General features: G+C 42.0%; 1 protein-coding gene across 1 annotated transcript; it reads right to left on the minus strand.

The window, feature by feature from the left end:
- Positions 1-1,177: 1,177 nt before the first annotated feature.
- SAP30L (SAP30 like) lies at positions 1,178-15,702 on the minus strand. The gene is made up of 4 exons (XM_077824654.1): positions 15,178-15,702; positions 12,893-13,015; positions 10,453-10,551; positions 1,178-6,890 (listed from the first exon to the last, which is right to left on the minus strand). The coding sequence occupies exons 1-4, from the start codon at positions 15,361-15,363 to the stop codon at positions 6,762-6,764; spliced, it is 537 nt and encodes a 178-aa protein (XP_077680780.1). The 5' UTR covers positions 15,364-15,702; the 3' UTR covers positions 1,178-6,761.
- Positions 15,703-16,148: the final 446 nt, after the last annotated feature.

Here is a 16,148-nt window from a genome sequence, read left to right on the forward strand (position 1 = left end):
CGTGTCAGTCTCTTTCCTCACAAAAAAACCAAGAGTAATCACTACTTCACAGGTAGGTCAGGAGGCTTTGTTAAATAATATTTGTAAAGCACTTCGTATCTCCCACAAGCTACATGGTGGCTAAGCATTAACAACTCTTCATTGACTCCACAACTCTGGGCAGTGCTCCCTAGCTGTGAAAAACCCTTTGTCTAGAAAGATGATGGATGCAGCACTAGGACTGGAGGAAGTAAGAGTGAAAGGGGAAGAAAGTTTGATGGGATGAATGGGAAAGATCCGAACAGAGACACAGAACACTTTAGGGAGGGGAAAACAAACAGCTCTCTGGATGCAGCTAATTCTCCCTTAGATCTTGGGGCGGTGCGCCCCACCATTTCTCTGGAGCTGCATGCGGTTAGGATCGACACTCACCTTTCATCTGGTGAACACTCCGTTTAAAAACGGACCCAAGCGGATGCTGCGTAGAAGGACCCTTTAGAGTATTTTTCAAAACGAAGACAAGCATGGTGCTACAACAGCGCATAAGAGGAGTCAAGTCACAAAATAAGAATGAATCAAATGGGAAACAGTGGATTTTACTGGCTGGCTGCCCATGGCAGGGAAAATCCCACATGATGGAAGGTACATTATCCTCTAAATAGAAGACTTACAAGGCTGTCCAAGTGAACAGATTTTATTAAACAAAAGGTTTCAGAGTAGCAGCCATGTTAGTCTGTATTCGCAAAAAGAAAAGGAGTACTTGTGGCACCTTAGAGACTAACTCATGAAAGCTTGTGCCCAAATAAATTGGTTAGTCTCTAAGGTGCCACAAGTCCTCCTTTTCTTTTTATTAAACACAAGTTGTCTTTACATAGCATTGGGAACATTTCTTGGCTCATACCCCCTACACTACAAGAGGCCTTATGTCAGAGGAACTACTCATCCAGCTAAGGAGTTGGTAAGACTCCTTTATTTGACACAGGGGGATGGCATTTTTCCTCACCCCTCTACTTCCCCTCCCACCTCTGCAATACTCGGAGTCCTGGGAACAAAAAGTCAGCACAGGGAATCAAAGTGAACCCAGGTGTCCTACGTGGCAGTGAGAAGCACTACGTCTAGATCACCCCAGGAACCAAATCTCCTAAGCCAGTCACTGGAAGCGAATCCTATTCAGAGAGGCAAACAGAGGGAACTTGGGGCGTGTTGCTAGATAGATCATTTATTAAAAGTGAAACTCAGGCATTTATAGCTTTGTCTGACAGGACAGAGTTAAAGTCTCATACACGGTGGGAGCAGAACATTTTCTACATCTCAGAGAAAATTATACAGTTTCACTATAAGTTACTAGAGTTACATTGACAGTACACAGCTATCTTACATCAGTAAAAATACAAGATATCAAAAACATTTGGCATAAGATCAGCACAACATGTGGGAGGCCGTAATGAAAGGGGGAATGATTTTTTTTCTCCCAGTAAGCCTGGTACAGAGTAAAAGGATTTTTTTTTAAGTTATCCGATGAGTCTCCTCTCGGTGTTCCAGCTGTGGAATGGGACAAGACAGGAGGGATGAAGACAACAAATGAAAGGCAAAAAACACAAACCTCGTTCTTTTAAAAACAATAATGGAAATCTATTAGGTCAGAGACCTAAGAACCTATTGCAAACTATTTTATACATCAGACCTGATTGTAACTGAAATTCAGAATTTAAGGCAAGAGCCCTCCCACTCCATGAACACTATTTAGTTACTTTCCAACAGAGCTGTGGGTAATGGATAACATGGAAGTGAGAGCAGAGGTTTGTTGCAAAAGTGAATGGACTATCTGGTGCCGTTAAGAGTCCTGTTTACAACTAGAAAGCAGAAACCGAAAACTGAACTTTACCACCTCTCTTATGGTTGATAAGCCCTAGCTGACATGAAGGAACAATAATGAAAAAGAGCAACCAACAATATTCTATTGTGTCTCCATGATGGGCCCTTTAGTGAATCCACTGGGCAGTAAAATGGCTCCCACCTAAAAGTTTAATGTTCCCTCATCTCAATAGTTTAAATTTTAAAGAGAAAACGATGCTAGGGCATTGCAGGAGTAAGAATGGTTTGCTGTTTGAAACAAAAAACAAAATCTTTTCTATCAAGTCCCCCTCCCTGACCACTTCCATTTACCTACCATGATTTCCCACCAGTATTTACATTAGAACCTACCGACAGAAGTAAAGTGCATGGCTCACCCTTTCTCCTTCCCACTACATTTGCGTTTGGCATAAAACACTCATCGCAAAATTTAACACTGTTTAGCTGACTCTTCTTAAAAATGTGTGCGTGAAAGAAGTCCATTTAGCTGGGTTTTCATTTGGACCATGTCCTACATGGAGTTCTCTTTGCTATGCTACCTAGTCTGAAATATGTTTGCTGTGGGTTACTTTGGCTCTAGATTTCATAGCTGGTTTGGATAAGAAGCCATCCTACTGACATGTCTGACTTTCAGTTGCCAGACAGGTTTGTGTGTGTGTTTTTTTTGTTCGGCTACACATCAAAAGAGCCTCCAACTTTCCTTAGAAGCACGCCTGCAGGTACCAGAGAATTTGATAAAGTCGGAACAACCTTAATCCTCCACTTTTCTGGATCTTAGGATACGTATAAACCACAGCAGTTAGAATGGCACAGCTGTGGTGCTGCAGTTGTGCGGTCCGTGGCACTCTAGAGTAGATGCTTCCGTCACTGACGGGAACGGCTTTTACCACTGACGTAGGTAATTCACCTCTTGAGAGACAGTAGCTAGACCGACGGAAAGAATTCTTCCGGTGATCTAGCTGTGTCTACAGCAGAGTTAGCTCGACCTAACTATGTTGCACAGGGCATTACATTTTTCACAGTCCCGAGAGATGTAGCTAGGCTGACCTAAGTTTTTAAATCAGGCTTTAATCAGCAAAAGAAACATTAAATATTACTGCAACAGTTTGCTCAAGATATGCAGTATTCAAGATACAGACACAAAACGAGGCCTTGAACGATGAACACAGAACATCTAAGGACAAAGTGCCCCCTAAGAACTTGCCAGCTTTATCAGCTGCACTTTCCAGTCATCACAATGCCACTGCCCCTAATTTAATCCTATCACAGGACACTTCAAATTCCCTTGCTTTTTCCTTCACTGAGCTCAAGGGATGAAAAAGGTCAGTGATTTCTTTTTCCTCCCCTACAAATACTAGGGACCAGCATAGGACCACTACACAGGATTAAATTAACCCACTGAAGAAGCCTGCAGGAGGGACTCTGAGTTCCAACCTAAGGGTTTAGGGTCTGATCCAAACCCTAATGAAGTTGACAGGAGTCTTTAATTGGATCAGGTTCTTAAGTGGACAGGAGGGTTTCCTATGGGCCTTCTGCACTGGATGAATTCCACCCAGAGACTTGGAACAAATTATATACGACTACTAAAGTTTGCGCACCATGGTTGAGTTAGACAGCATTTAAATCCCGTCTGTGAAATGCAAATTCTAAAAGTATCAAGGTAAAAAACTTACACCTTGTGTGAATGAACCACATCCATCAAAGCAATTCTGCTCTCCTGCATCTTCAACAAACCCTGTCAAAGTGCTGAAAAATTTCACACCCCTGAGGCTCAAAAAAAACATTTGCTGTTGAGCATTTAAAACCTGTTGGACAGTATCATTAATGGGCCAGCAGCACAATCCAACACACACAGTGGCATTACACACAGCAATTGCATTGTTGCGTTTCTGATTATTAAAGTCTAAATGCTCCGAACAGGCACTCTGAACAGGGCTATTGCTGCTGAAATTGACGTGTGATGTCAGTGTCTAGCGTGGGTAGCCACATGAGTGACCAGTCCCTCCACCAAGACACTTGCTCTCAGGATCAAGGCTTGTTATTCTAGCGGAGTTGAGAACAAGAGAATAAGGCATCTCCAAGTGTTCATAAGGCAATGGGATCCCAGGGATCTGAAAACCAAAGATTCCTCTGCTTCTTTGGTGTCCTTCCTCCAACCTCTCCACCTTATAAACTCCTGCTAATGGCTGGTAAACATCTTTCCATCACCACACCTTAGAATAAGATTTTTTTTAAAAGTATAATTGCTTAAGTGAAACCAACAACAATCATAAATTTTATATCAAACACTTAGCTCAGAAAATTTCCTGAATCCCACCTCTGCACAAAAACATTCCAATGAATACACCTGAACAGATGGAACCTGCCACCATATTTCCTTTGTAAAGAATGGCTAAAACACTGCAACAAATTTTTTTTTTTTTTTTTTAAGAGCAAATAAAGGAAAAAAAACCCCTAACAACCCCACACAAATTCCATTTTTGGTCTGGAAGTCAGGATGAGGCATAACCTACTCATAACTTGAAGACAGATTTTTCCTTAATCACTCTCCTCTGGGTGCATGCATAAAAACTCTGAAGTTAATCATGCAGTCAGAGAACATATCTTCTAGGCATCTGTCCTGAATTATATAAAGCAGATCAATTGACTGATATGGGGTGTTTATTTCATCCTTCCAATAAGGAAGGGACCAGAATAATGGAGACTCTTAAACACTCAAGAAATATTGATGCAAGACATTTGCTTACTATTCCATACACTCCTTCACTGCTTGTGTCAAAGCGCCTTAGGATATGTCTATATTGCAATTAGACACCTGTGGCTGGCCCATGCCAGCTGACTCCCAAGGGACTGTTTAATTGCAGATGTTTGGGCGTGGGCCTCACAAGGTCCTAGAGCCCCGGCTCCAGCCCAAGCTCGATTGGCTACGTGGCAATTAAAAAGCTCCCTAGCCCCACGAGTCTGAGTCAGCTGGCATCGGCCAGCTACAGGGTTTTAACTGAAGTGTAGACATACCCTCTGATCTAAATAGTTCGTAAAATTCATACTGAATTGGAGTCTGTGATGACACTTGAAACAATCCACATCCTTCAGAAATGCATCAGATTAAAATGGAATATCTCTATCACTAGAAGTATTTTCTGCATGACATTGGACTTATTAAAAAGGCTGAAGTTTCTTGGCTATCTATTTGGAACATAAGCAAACACTTGAAAGCTCTGCAAATAAACTCAGTTTGCTTAGAGTGGTGACCTTAATTATTTTACCAGATACTTTGGGAAAGCTTAAGATTTCAATAAGTTATTGTATGAACTGTCTGTCTTGCACAATAAGCAATACATACAATATTGAGCTGTGTCTCTTATATTTAGCTATTCAAAGCTACAGACAGTTTCTGCATGTTCAAACCCACAACTGAAAAATTGTAACCAAAGTTCTCCACTGTTCATTTTGCTGCTTAAGGCTTGTTTCATATATGCTCATCAGGTGGGGTCTTGGCATCTCAGAACAGAATAAAAAGACTAAAAAGCTAAAACAGCAGGGGAGTGGTGTGGTTTTTTAAAAATCACAAAGACTACCTTGAATTGAATTTGAGGTCACTGGAAAATGACAGGTCACAATGCTCTTTAGGCTCCCCTTGCCAATTTTGTTTAGGCTGTGAAGATTTGTAAGAACACCTTGGCTTGAAATGACAAAAATGAGTGATTTTAACTTTACTTTTAAAACATGCAGTTACAAAGGACAACTGTGTGCCATTCTACGATCAGCATTATTTCTAGGAAATGTAAATTTAATGCTTACGAAAGGTGAGTGCTTTGACACTCTGTCCATTGCCAAAACAGTGCAGGCAGATGCTGTTCAAATATCGCTTACGCTCGTGTTAGTACACTGGTGACATATCTACCGCTCCTAGAATGGTTTATCTGAAACTGAGACTGGAAGTCAGACCAATCTGTGAGCCAGTCTTGTGACGTGGACCTGCTGAAGACCAGATTGAGAATAAAGTCACTTATGTGATTTATACCTGATCTGGCCCAGGATAAAGGCTTGAGCCATAAGCCATTGCTTCACCTATCCCCCTGAGCCTAGAATTCAAGAGACACAACAAAGATTTATGTGAATTAATTGGGGCATTTTTAACGACATATCAAACCAATTCACAATATTTGCCTAAATGCCACATATTTCCTTAAATGCCATAAGTCCAGAAAATGCAGATGTTCTCAAATGCTTAAAACAATTCAATTAAATAATGAGTTTTTAAATAAGGTAAAGCAGATGAAAAGGTTGGCAATATCAGTTTGGTTTCCACATGATATGATGTGAGAAATCCATTTTCAAACCAATCAAACTGCGTTCACTGAGTGGATTTGGTGAATTGTAGCATTCATTCACAGAAGTTTGGAACTTGTAGCACTGACTCAGAGAAAGTTGGAGTGTGTTCAGGTTGTGAGCAAGCTTCAGACAGACTTCTGACCCATGCACCTTGATTCTGAATTATAATTCCACTGCTGTTCCAGTCCTGAGCCAAAGTGTGTTGCATGGTGGTTTTGTGATGCAGACTGAGACCACTGAATTCTTTTTACTCATCACCAAAATCACATTCGGAAGCAGGCTTCCAGAAGTACTTTAACACACTGCATCAATGAACTTCAAAGCCACAAAGTCCTACTGATATCTTTAATTTTTCCTATGATCTTTATTCCTTCATTCCAATGTTGGCTTTGACTGGGAAGAAAGTCTTCTTAGGCATGTTGGATGCATGTTTTCAGATAGTCCTGACCAAGAGTGTCTATATCATGTCATTCACACACACGGCATTTAAAATTTTTTACAATATAGTTTAACAGTCTTTATAAGCTTAAAATGCATGACACCACCTGTTCCTTCAATATCATGCTTATTCTCATCCAAAGTCCAACTCATCTTTATTCTAGTTGCTTGCTGCTTTCTGATTTGTGGTCCAGCCTGCTCTTGTTGGTCTTTACCATGTAGATAAAGTAAGCAAGTGTCTCCTTTTCATTCACAGGGATATTTCTGAAGTGGCGGCTAATGGTCTAAATATTATAAAAGAAAAAAAAAAGGCAAATTCTTGAATTAAATGCAGAAATAAGCAGAGCTACAGTTTGGTCTTTGTTCATCCTGACATTGATTTAAGGCTGTCAAGTAAAACACACTTTTATGCAAACATGCACTGATTTGAACACTCAGTCCTCATTTACCCCTTCACTATAGCTAGAATGTGCATATGGGCAGAGAGTTGTCTTGCTAAATCAACAATTTCAGGAGCCAATTCACAAGTGGAATTTGGAAGCCAGGAAGTCCTCCTTTCCTAGGAAAGCATTACAACAGGCTAGTATTTTAGTTAGTAGTAGAAACCACCTCCCCAATCCATTCCGTGCCAAGTTTGCTTGGAGAGAGTTTCCCCATGACTCAATATTTTAAAGAGGAGTGAAGGAAAGCTATCGCCAAGCTTCGCTAAAGTGATCCAAAAGAGGTAGAGACTTGGCAATGTAAACAATGCAGCTTCAATGGACCTTTGCCTACATTAAAACACATTGGAAGCTTTCATAAAAGGAACTGAAAGGGGATCCACAACAGAAAAAAAGCTAGGGCTGCTATCTCAAACTCTGGTAACAACCCTGGACAGTTAGGTTGCTTTTCTCATCCAAAGGATAAATCTAATGTAAAAAGGGTCTTGTTGGGCCAGGATTAGGAGATGTGCTTTCCCCTATGGTGGGAACATCTCTCAGTACCCAGCACAACTCCAGAATTGGTTTTTGATGCAGGTTGAACAATATGAATCACTCCAAGAAGACTTATGGAAGTTTGAGTTTTCCTTACGGTGGGTTAGAAGCAGATGTCTAAGAGCCTCAGGCAGAAGTGATTCAAGCATGGGAGCTGGACGAGGATCCAGCGTAGGGTCAAAGCTGCTCAAACTTCACAGGAAATCTGGGAAGTGTGTGACAATTTTAAGTTAGGCTCCCCTTAAGGTTAATCTCTGCTTGCATAATAGTTTTGCTGGGGATACTAATGTAAATGTGCTTCAGTACATAGCGCTTGCCAACAAGAGGGAATTGAAAGACTGCTTACTCATTAGCTAGAACACTACAAATACACGATATACCAATGAGGATCTACATCCCACCCTTCACCTGGTTACTCCATGCCATACACTGTACAACATTAATTCTGTACTCTACTTTGAAAATGAGCAACAAAACATTTTACAAAACCGCCAGAACTTTGCGTGCTGTATGGTGGTAAAAGTCCTGGGCCTGCAGAAAACACAGTGCAATTTCTGCAGAGGTAAGGTTAACCTGACGAGAGCGGAGCTTCCCTAGGAACACATTCAGGTGAAATCGGGGCAGGAGTGGGGATTCTGTAACACTGGCCTGAAGCACAACTGCCTTGAACATTAGAATATCTATTAAGGACACTACATCTATCTGTAGCACTCCTTGTATAGAAGAGCTACCCAAACTCTTGTCTCAAGTGGAGGACAGAAGGAGGAGACAGCTCTTTAATGGCTTATTAAGAACAGCCATACTAGGTCAGACCAATGGTCCATCTAATCTGGTATTGGGTCTTCTGACAGCAGCCAGTGCCAGGTGCTTCAGAGGGCATGAACAGAACAAGCAATCACTGAGTGATCCATTCGATCACCCTCTCCCAGCTTTTGTCAGTCAGAGGCTCGGGACACCCAGAGCATGGAGTTGCATCCCCGATCATCTTGGCTAATAGCCATTGATGGACCTGATAATTTTTTAACTCAGTTTTACTTTTGACCTTCACGAAATCCCCTGGCAACGAATTCCACAGTTCTGACTGCGTTGTGTGAAGAAGCACTTCCCTTTGTTTGTTTTAAACCTGCTGCCTATTAATTTCATTGGGTGACCCTTGGTTCTTGTGGTATGTGAAGGACTAAACAACATTCCTTATTCATTTTATCCATGCCATTCATGCTTTTATGGTCTTCTATCATATCCACTCGTAGCCATCTCTTTTCCAAGCTGAAAAGTCCCAGTCTTATTAATCTCTCCTCATATGCAACCTTAATAATTTTTGTTGCCCTGCTCTGTAATTCTTCCAATTCTAATTTATCTTTTCTGAGATAGGGCAACCAGAACTGCATGCAACGTTCAAGGTGTTGGAGTACCACAGATTTATATAGTGGTGATATGATATTTTCTGTCTTATCTATCCCTTTTCTAATGGTTCCTAACATTGTTCGTTTTGACTGCCACTGCACACTGAGCAGATGTTTTCATAGAACTAGCCACAATGACTTCAAGATTTCTTTCAGAGTGGCAACAATTACTTTAGATCCCATCATTTTGTATGTACAGTTGGGATTATGTTTTCCAATGTGCACTATCAGCACTGAATTTCATTTGCTGTTTTGTTGCCCAGTCAACCACTTTTGTGAGATCCTTTTATAACTCTTCACAGTCTGGTTTGGACTTAACGGTCTTGAGTAATTTTGAATTGTCCAGAAATTTTGCCCTCTCTTTACCCATTTACCCCCTTTTCCAGATCATGTATGAACCGCACTGCTCCCAGTACAGATCCCTGGGAGATATTGCTATTTATCCCTCCACATTCTGAAAACTGACCATTTATCCCTACCTTGTGTTTCCTGTCTTTTAACCAGTTACTGATCCATGTGAGGCCTTTCCCTCTTATCCCATGACTACTTACTTTGCTTAAGAGCCTTTGGTGAGGGCCTTTGTCAAAGACTTTCTGATAGTTCAAGTACACTATATCCACTGGATCACCCTTGTCTACAGATTTGTTGATCCCCTCAAAGAATTCTAACAGACTGATGAGGCATGATTTATTAGGTAAGCAAGGTATGTCAGGATCATGGAAGGAAAGAGAGAAGGGAAGAACTGGGTTAGTGACTCTGCTTTTAATATGAAGAAATGCAGCCCAACTGCACTAGGCAGAGAATGGAGAAAAACTAAAACAATATGACATTTAAAATGACTGTTAGATCATGCTGTATGCAGTGTAGTTATAGCTCTGTTGGTCCCAGAATATTAGAGAGACAAGGATAGTGAGGTAATATCTTTTATTAGACCAACTTCCATTGGCGAGAGAGAGAAGCTTCTGAGCCACACACAGACCTCTTCTTTGGGTGACCTGAAGAAGAGCTCTGTGTGGCTCAAAAGCTTTTCTCTCTCATCAACAGAAGTTGGTCTAATAAAAGATTACCTCACCCTCCTTGTCTCTCTGCTAGAATGTGTCTCAGGAGTTTGGTTTTACAGCTGTCCCCAACTAATAGCTTGAAAATTGGTAAATACACAGGACAATAAGAGTCCATTTTCTGATTCTATTCACTCTGCCATCATTAATCATTCACTTTTTAATGAATTAGATGGATGGAAAGAAAGGAGAACAAACAACAGCTACTGCAAAGTGTTCCTCAGGATCCTTCTCATGGGAAGGAGAATACACTTATAGCAATTCACTGGAAACCAGCAGCAGAGCATCTGGTATGTACTAGTGATAGACTCAGTGCAATCACTTGTGTCCAGAAAATGGATGTCAGGTTGGGGAAGCGAAAAATACATTTTTCTTCTGTTATAAAAAGCAACTCCCCACACCCTCGCTTACTTCTGCTAGCTGAGCCTTATTGAGGCCAGGCCTGGTCTGTAACTTGTAATGTCTTTTGTACCGTCGCAGCGTGTTCACTTGCAGCTGGAACAGGTCAACCTGGAAAACAGATGCAGGATGACTGGGGTGCAGATGTATCTGAGGAGAGTAGCTCAAACTGGCACTTACTAGCTCAACAGGACTGTTCTGTCTGTATTCAGAGCCGCATGGGCTTGCTTTAGTGACAAATATAAGTCTACTTTTTAATTCCTGTTAATGTTACAGAGCCAAAACAGTCTCAGGGGAGAGAAATTCTGTTCTGGCTCATATACCACAATTAGCCAATTTACAGTTGTAAGGCCAAATTCTGCTCTCAATTACACCTCCGCATCCTCAGTAATCCTTTCACTTGTAAACTGAGTGAATCTGATAAGCAGGTCATTTACACACAAATAGTCCCCCAATGCCATTTTTAGAGAGTTGTTTTTCAGAGAAGAACCACACTAAGAATTATAGAGTTCTTTGTTACAAACAGAAATCATTACTCACTGCTGTTCCCACAGAGTTTAGAAACTTGTGGCTGAATACCATCTTATTACCCACTGAGCATATGGCTAATGTCATAAACTGTTGGGTTTCCGGGCACTGTGAAGGAACGAACTCAACCAGGGATATTTCAAAATGTAAATGCACAATTTCTACAGTGAGTGAAAAAACTGCACAAAGGGCAGGCAGAAAGTGCGTGCTTCAGTAACAGTCCAGGTGAAGGGAACTTTAAATGTAAATTGAAAAACTCCCTCTTATGTTTTAAATTATGCGTTGAATGTTACTTAACTTTTGTTATCTGCAGCATATGGCACAGAAATTTAATTTTGTTGTTAGTAATGTTTTTAGGAACTATGACGTCCTGCCACTGGCTCCTGTATTAACTAAGCAACGTATTAGCGTGTCAGGTATGAGAAATACCTCTAAAGCAAATGAGCCAGCCCAGAAGGGCTCTGTTAAGTAATTATTTCAATTTATTATTGTAGCACACTTAAAAGTGTGCTCAATGCCCAAAGTACAAATAATAATACCACCTAATACCATCAGTAGATCTCAAAGCACTTTACAAAGGAAGTCAGTTTCATAACCCCATTTTACAAACGGGGAAACTGAGGAATAGAGAAATTAGATTAAATAAGATAATGTGGCTCTTGTCTCAAAGATTTTATAATTTATTTGTTTCATGGTTTAAGACAGGTGTTAAAACAGGTATATTTAAAGGTGTTAAATACATAAACAAGTGTTTTTAATTTATAAGGGGGGGGGGGGGGGTCACACTCAGAGGCTTGCTGTGTGAAAGGGGTTACCAGTACAATAGTTTGAGAAACACTGGTTTAAGAGTATTATTAAATAATGCTGCTCTGGGATGTAAAAAGTATTATACATATTTCAAAACTGCACAACATCATTGAATGTTGCTTAGTTAAGCCCACATGGGCTGACTCCATTACCATAGTGGAGAGTCTGAAAGCTGTGATATCCCAGAATGATGCATGCTGGGTTGTGGCACCAATCAGGAATCATGCAGTACAACTTGACGTGCATTCATTTTTTTTTTTTAAATAGTAACTTTAGAATAGTGTATATGCTGACTACCCCCTTACTTGTTGTTTAGGCACACTCTATTAGAACTGGAAGAAATTTTTCAACTAATAGATTTGCTGAAAAATGCAGTCTCAGGGCAACTGAAACTATTCACGGTTTTTGGTCAAATTCAGTGAACATTTTCAGCTGAATATATATTTTTTAAAAATGTAAAAGTTTTGTTTTGAAATTTGGGTCAATTTGTTTTTTAAAAAGCGTTAAAAAGGGTCACCCCCCAAAAAATGTAACAAAATAAAAACAAATTAACTTAGCCATGAAACATTTTGTTTGACCCAAAAACCAATTCTTTTCACTTTTGTTTTGGCAAGAAAATAAAATTCTGTTCAAAACAAATTCGTTTTTATTTATTTAGGTGGTTTGGCCACTGAATTGAAAAATAAACTATTTTCTCAGCTCTACTCCCTGCATATAAAATTGTAGGCTTGGACTTCTTTTCCACAAATCTTTTCAATTCCTCTTTTATAGAACGTTTTAAGTGGACATGTATATAGAAGAAATCTAGTAAAGCCAGGAACTGGATCATTCCAGGGTGATGAAAGAAAATGGAATATGCTCACAAAACAAAATCAGAATAATCTCCCTCAATATAAAAATTATTCCTGAAGGCACTGTTACTTCCATAAGAATTTAGACAAAGTTGCAATTTCAGTGAAAGAAAGAGTCTTCACAGATATATGAAAGTGCTCAAATGTCCCTATTTCATGGACTTGAAAGGATGTATGCCTTCCCCCCAAGACAATAAGGTTCATGAAATTTGAACACGGCAGACACTGGCAATAGCAGCCAACATCCGCTTTTGTAAGACACTTACTTCTGGGACATCCATCTCATGCTCAGGAGAGTCTCCTCCATCATCGCTAGTTTTCCTCTTCCTTTTGTTTCGGACACTCTGAATGAAATTCTTGTGGAAATCACAAATATACAGGTGCCTTACCTAAGAGTAAAAAGTGGGGGAAAAAGCAATCAGAGTAGTTATTATATAAAAACACTGTATCAGATTACGATCAATTATAAAGAAATAATACACAGGACACATTTGCTGCACTACATTTAACACTATGAAAATTGGTATATTTGAATCATGAATACTCGTGAATTATGGAAATAAGCTCATCGTGTGAATGGCTAGGGCTGAGAAGAGGCAGAGGAAAATGAAGGGTTCCTAACAGCCTGAGTTGAAATTCAATCTCTAATAATAATGCTAAATTTATGATGTCACATTCACTTTCATGAAACCAATCAAATGTCACAAAATAAAGGATGAATTCTCTACAGGATCATGTCTCTTCACTTCTGAATTGAGCTGTAGCTGAGCTGTGAAGAATAAGGTTCTGAATCTGTGAAGATTATGCATGTGTTTACCTTGATGAACACAAGTAATCCCACTGAAATCAGTGAGATTACTAAAGTGCATGTTTTCAGGATCAGGACCTAACCCCTTACCAAACAACAGAAGAAGACAGACTAACTGACTACTTTTTGTACATTAGAATCTTATGTACGCTGCTACTCTGAAATCTTTCTAAAAGTTCACCCCAATATGAAAGTCCCTGTTAAGAGGGCATTTTCTAATGAAAACTAACATTCTCTAAACTGACTGTAAATGACAGAAATGAGTATATGCTAGTCCAGTACAAATGCCTTTAAACTGTAAAGAAAGCACTTTGTACAGTCAGTTTAATCCTTTCTGCCCGTTTAGTTATTTCATTGGTTTCCCCTTTCACTTTTGTGGTCTTTCATATGTAACAAGGGAAACAAAATATTAAAAGATAGTAAAATTTGACTCACATTAGAAAGATTCAGGGACTACTCTGAGAGGTGAAATACGTGATTTAAAAAAAATTACTAGATTTCAAGTTGAGTCTCTCTCTTTAAAGTGATTTTCTCCCTTGTTGCTGTGTGAAAGATGGTCACAAACAAGAGGAACAGTGAAATCAACCATATGAAATATGCCATTAAATGGACAAAGTACACTCAAATTAAAGCAATATGGAATTAAATGGACAAAGTACACTCTAATTTCTTTCAGTTGTCCTAATCTTATGGCAGCTTATAACAACTGCAGGCAAAAAAAAAAATTCTGATGGAAGTGAGACTTATGCTGATGGAGTTACTTTAAATAGAAACTTTCTCCATAAAGACTATGGCTGCTGAGCTCAGATGTATCCTCCTCCCAGTGAGGGTCCCAATTATAGACCTGACGGACCGATGTCACTTAAAATGATCATTAATTGGCTGGCAGCAGATAAGCCAACCAATAAAGAAGCTCGCAATTTTTTTCATTTAAAAATGGTTATGTCAACTGTTCAGTCAGATGTGACAGTTTTTAAATTATTGCTTCATGGGAACAGTTCGAAGCTTTACTTATGTAAATACCTCCCAACTGGTCGGGATCTGTGGAATTAAAGTTACCTCTTTAGTAATCACAGCAGTCACAAGTACCTAACAGTGGCTGAAGTGGTACTACTGTCTTCAAAACTAAGAGAAACTGGCCTTTTCTCTATCCTTCCGCACACCATGCTCACTGGAATGCAAGATGCTTCTCCTCGAGCACCTATCATCTGGAAGTCCTTTTAAATCTCTCACTACTTTACTAGCCCTACTTCTCACTTCATCGCCAGTTGATCTCTCCCTCTCTCTTCTTCCAGACCTTTTCTCTGTCCTCTACATCTTTTACAACATTAGCAGTGATATTTAAATCTGTAAAATCGTTTGGAATAAAGCCTGCAAAATAAAGGGTCACATTAGGTATACCATACACACAGATCACTACAATTCCTATTCCCTTTAGAGGGGGAAAGAACCCTAGCATCGTCAATCCAGTGTCTAAACATTGCCAATGTGGCTCAATAAACACAATTTGCAACGTTCAAGGCACGCTGTCTTCAGTTTGGTCCCAAAATCCATGCAATGCCAGGTGTAACTGCAGTCTGGTGGTACCAAACGGTTGTATAAGGCTCCTCCCGTGCACTGTAAAGCAGATGCTGGGTTCCAGCCCAGAAGAGGCCACACTGCAGTGGCTCATGAACTTCGCAGAGCACTGTAGGCGCCTTTGGGCCACATAAATGCAAGGCTGCGACCCGGGTTGCAACTCACACTTTTGTCAATGTCCAGCTTGAGCTTCTTCTGGGAGATGCTCTTCTGGATCCTCTTGCTGAAGGAGGCATTGCCGGCCGGGCGCACACAGCGGTCCCCGTCATCAATCAGGCAGCAGCTCTGGCCGTAAAAGGGGGCAGCGGGGGGCCCATCCCGGCTGTCCTCCTCGGTGCTGAAACCATTCATCGCCCGGCCCCGCCCGGAGAGTAATGGCAGGGAGACACCCGGTGCCTCCCAACGGCGGAGACTGCGACCCCCGCAAAGAGAGCGGCTCCAACACCCAGCGCTCCCACCCCCCCGGGGGGCCTAAAAACTCTCGGCAGCGTCCGAGCCCGGGGCCCCCTAGAAACTCCCGGCAGGTCCCAGCCTCCCCCCCGGGGGGGCCTAGAAACTCCCGGCAGCGTCCCCGAGCCGCCCCAGGGGCCCCTAGAAACTCCCGGCAGCGTCCGAGCCTCCTCCCCGGGGGGGGCCTAGAAACTCCCGGCAGCGTCCCCAGGCCCCCCTAGAAACTCCCGGCAGGTCCTAGCCCCCCCCCCCCCCAGGGCTCCCCTAGAAACTCCCGGCAGCGTCCCCAGCCCCCCCTAGAAACTCCCGGCAGGTCCCAGCCCCCCCCAGGGGTTCCCTAGAAACTCCCGGCAGCGTCCCCCCCCGCCCAGGGGCCCCCTAGAAACTCCCGGCAGCGTCCCCGGGCCGCCCCAGGGGCCCCCTAGAAACCCCCGGCAGGTCCCAGGGGCCCCCTAGAAACTCCCGGCAGCGTCCCCGGGCCGCCCCAGGGGCCCCCTAGAAACCCCCGGCAGCGCCCCCCGGTGAAGGGTCCCTAGACACACGCGGCAGCGCCCCCGCCCCTCTCGGGCCCAGCCGGACGGGGAGCCGGCGAGCGCCCCCTGGCTCTCCGGCCGGCTGCCGCAGAGCGGAGGCCAGGCCAGGCCGGGCCGGGCCCCGAAGCGCCGCCGCCGCTGCCGCAGGGACCC

This window comes from Eretmochelys imbricata, chromosome 8 (assembly GCF_965152235.1).
Source record: "Eretmochelys imbricata isolate rEreImb1 chromosome 8, rEreImb1.hap1, whole genome shotgun sequence".
NCBI lineage: Eukaryota > Metazoa > Chordata > Testudines > Cheloniidae > Eretmochelys > Eretmochelys imbricata.

Excerpts from the sequence above, each read along its gene's own strand:
- SAP30L (XM_077824654.1), bottom strand. The coding sequence starts at position 15,363 with ATGAATGGTTTCAGCACCGAGGAGGACAGCCGGGATGGGCCCCCCGCT. Across the intron at positions 13,016-15,177 it reads AGCTGGACATTGACAAAAGT|GTAAGGCACCTGTATATTTG; the intron begins GTGAGTTGCAAC and ends TTTTACTCTTAG. Across the intron at positions 6,891-10,452 it reads ATAAGGCTCAGCTAGCAGAA|ACCATTAGCCGCCACTTCAG; the intron begins GTAAGCGAGGGT and ends TATAATATTTAG.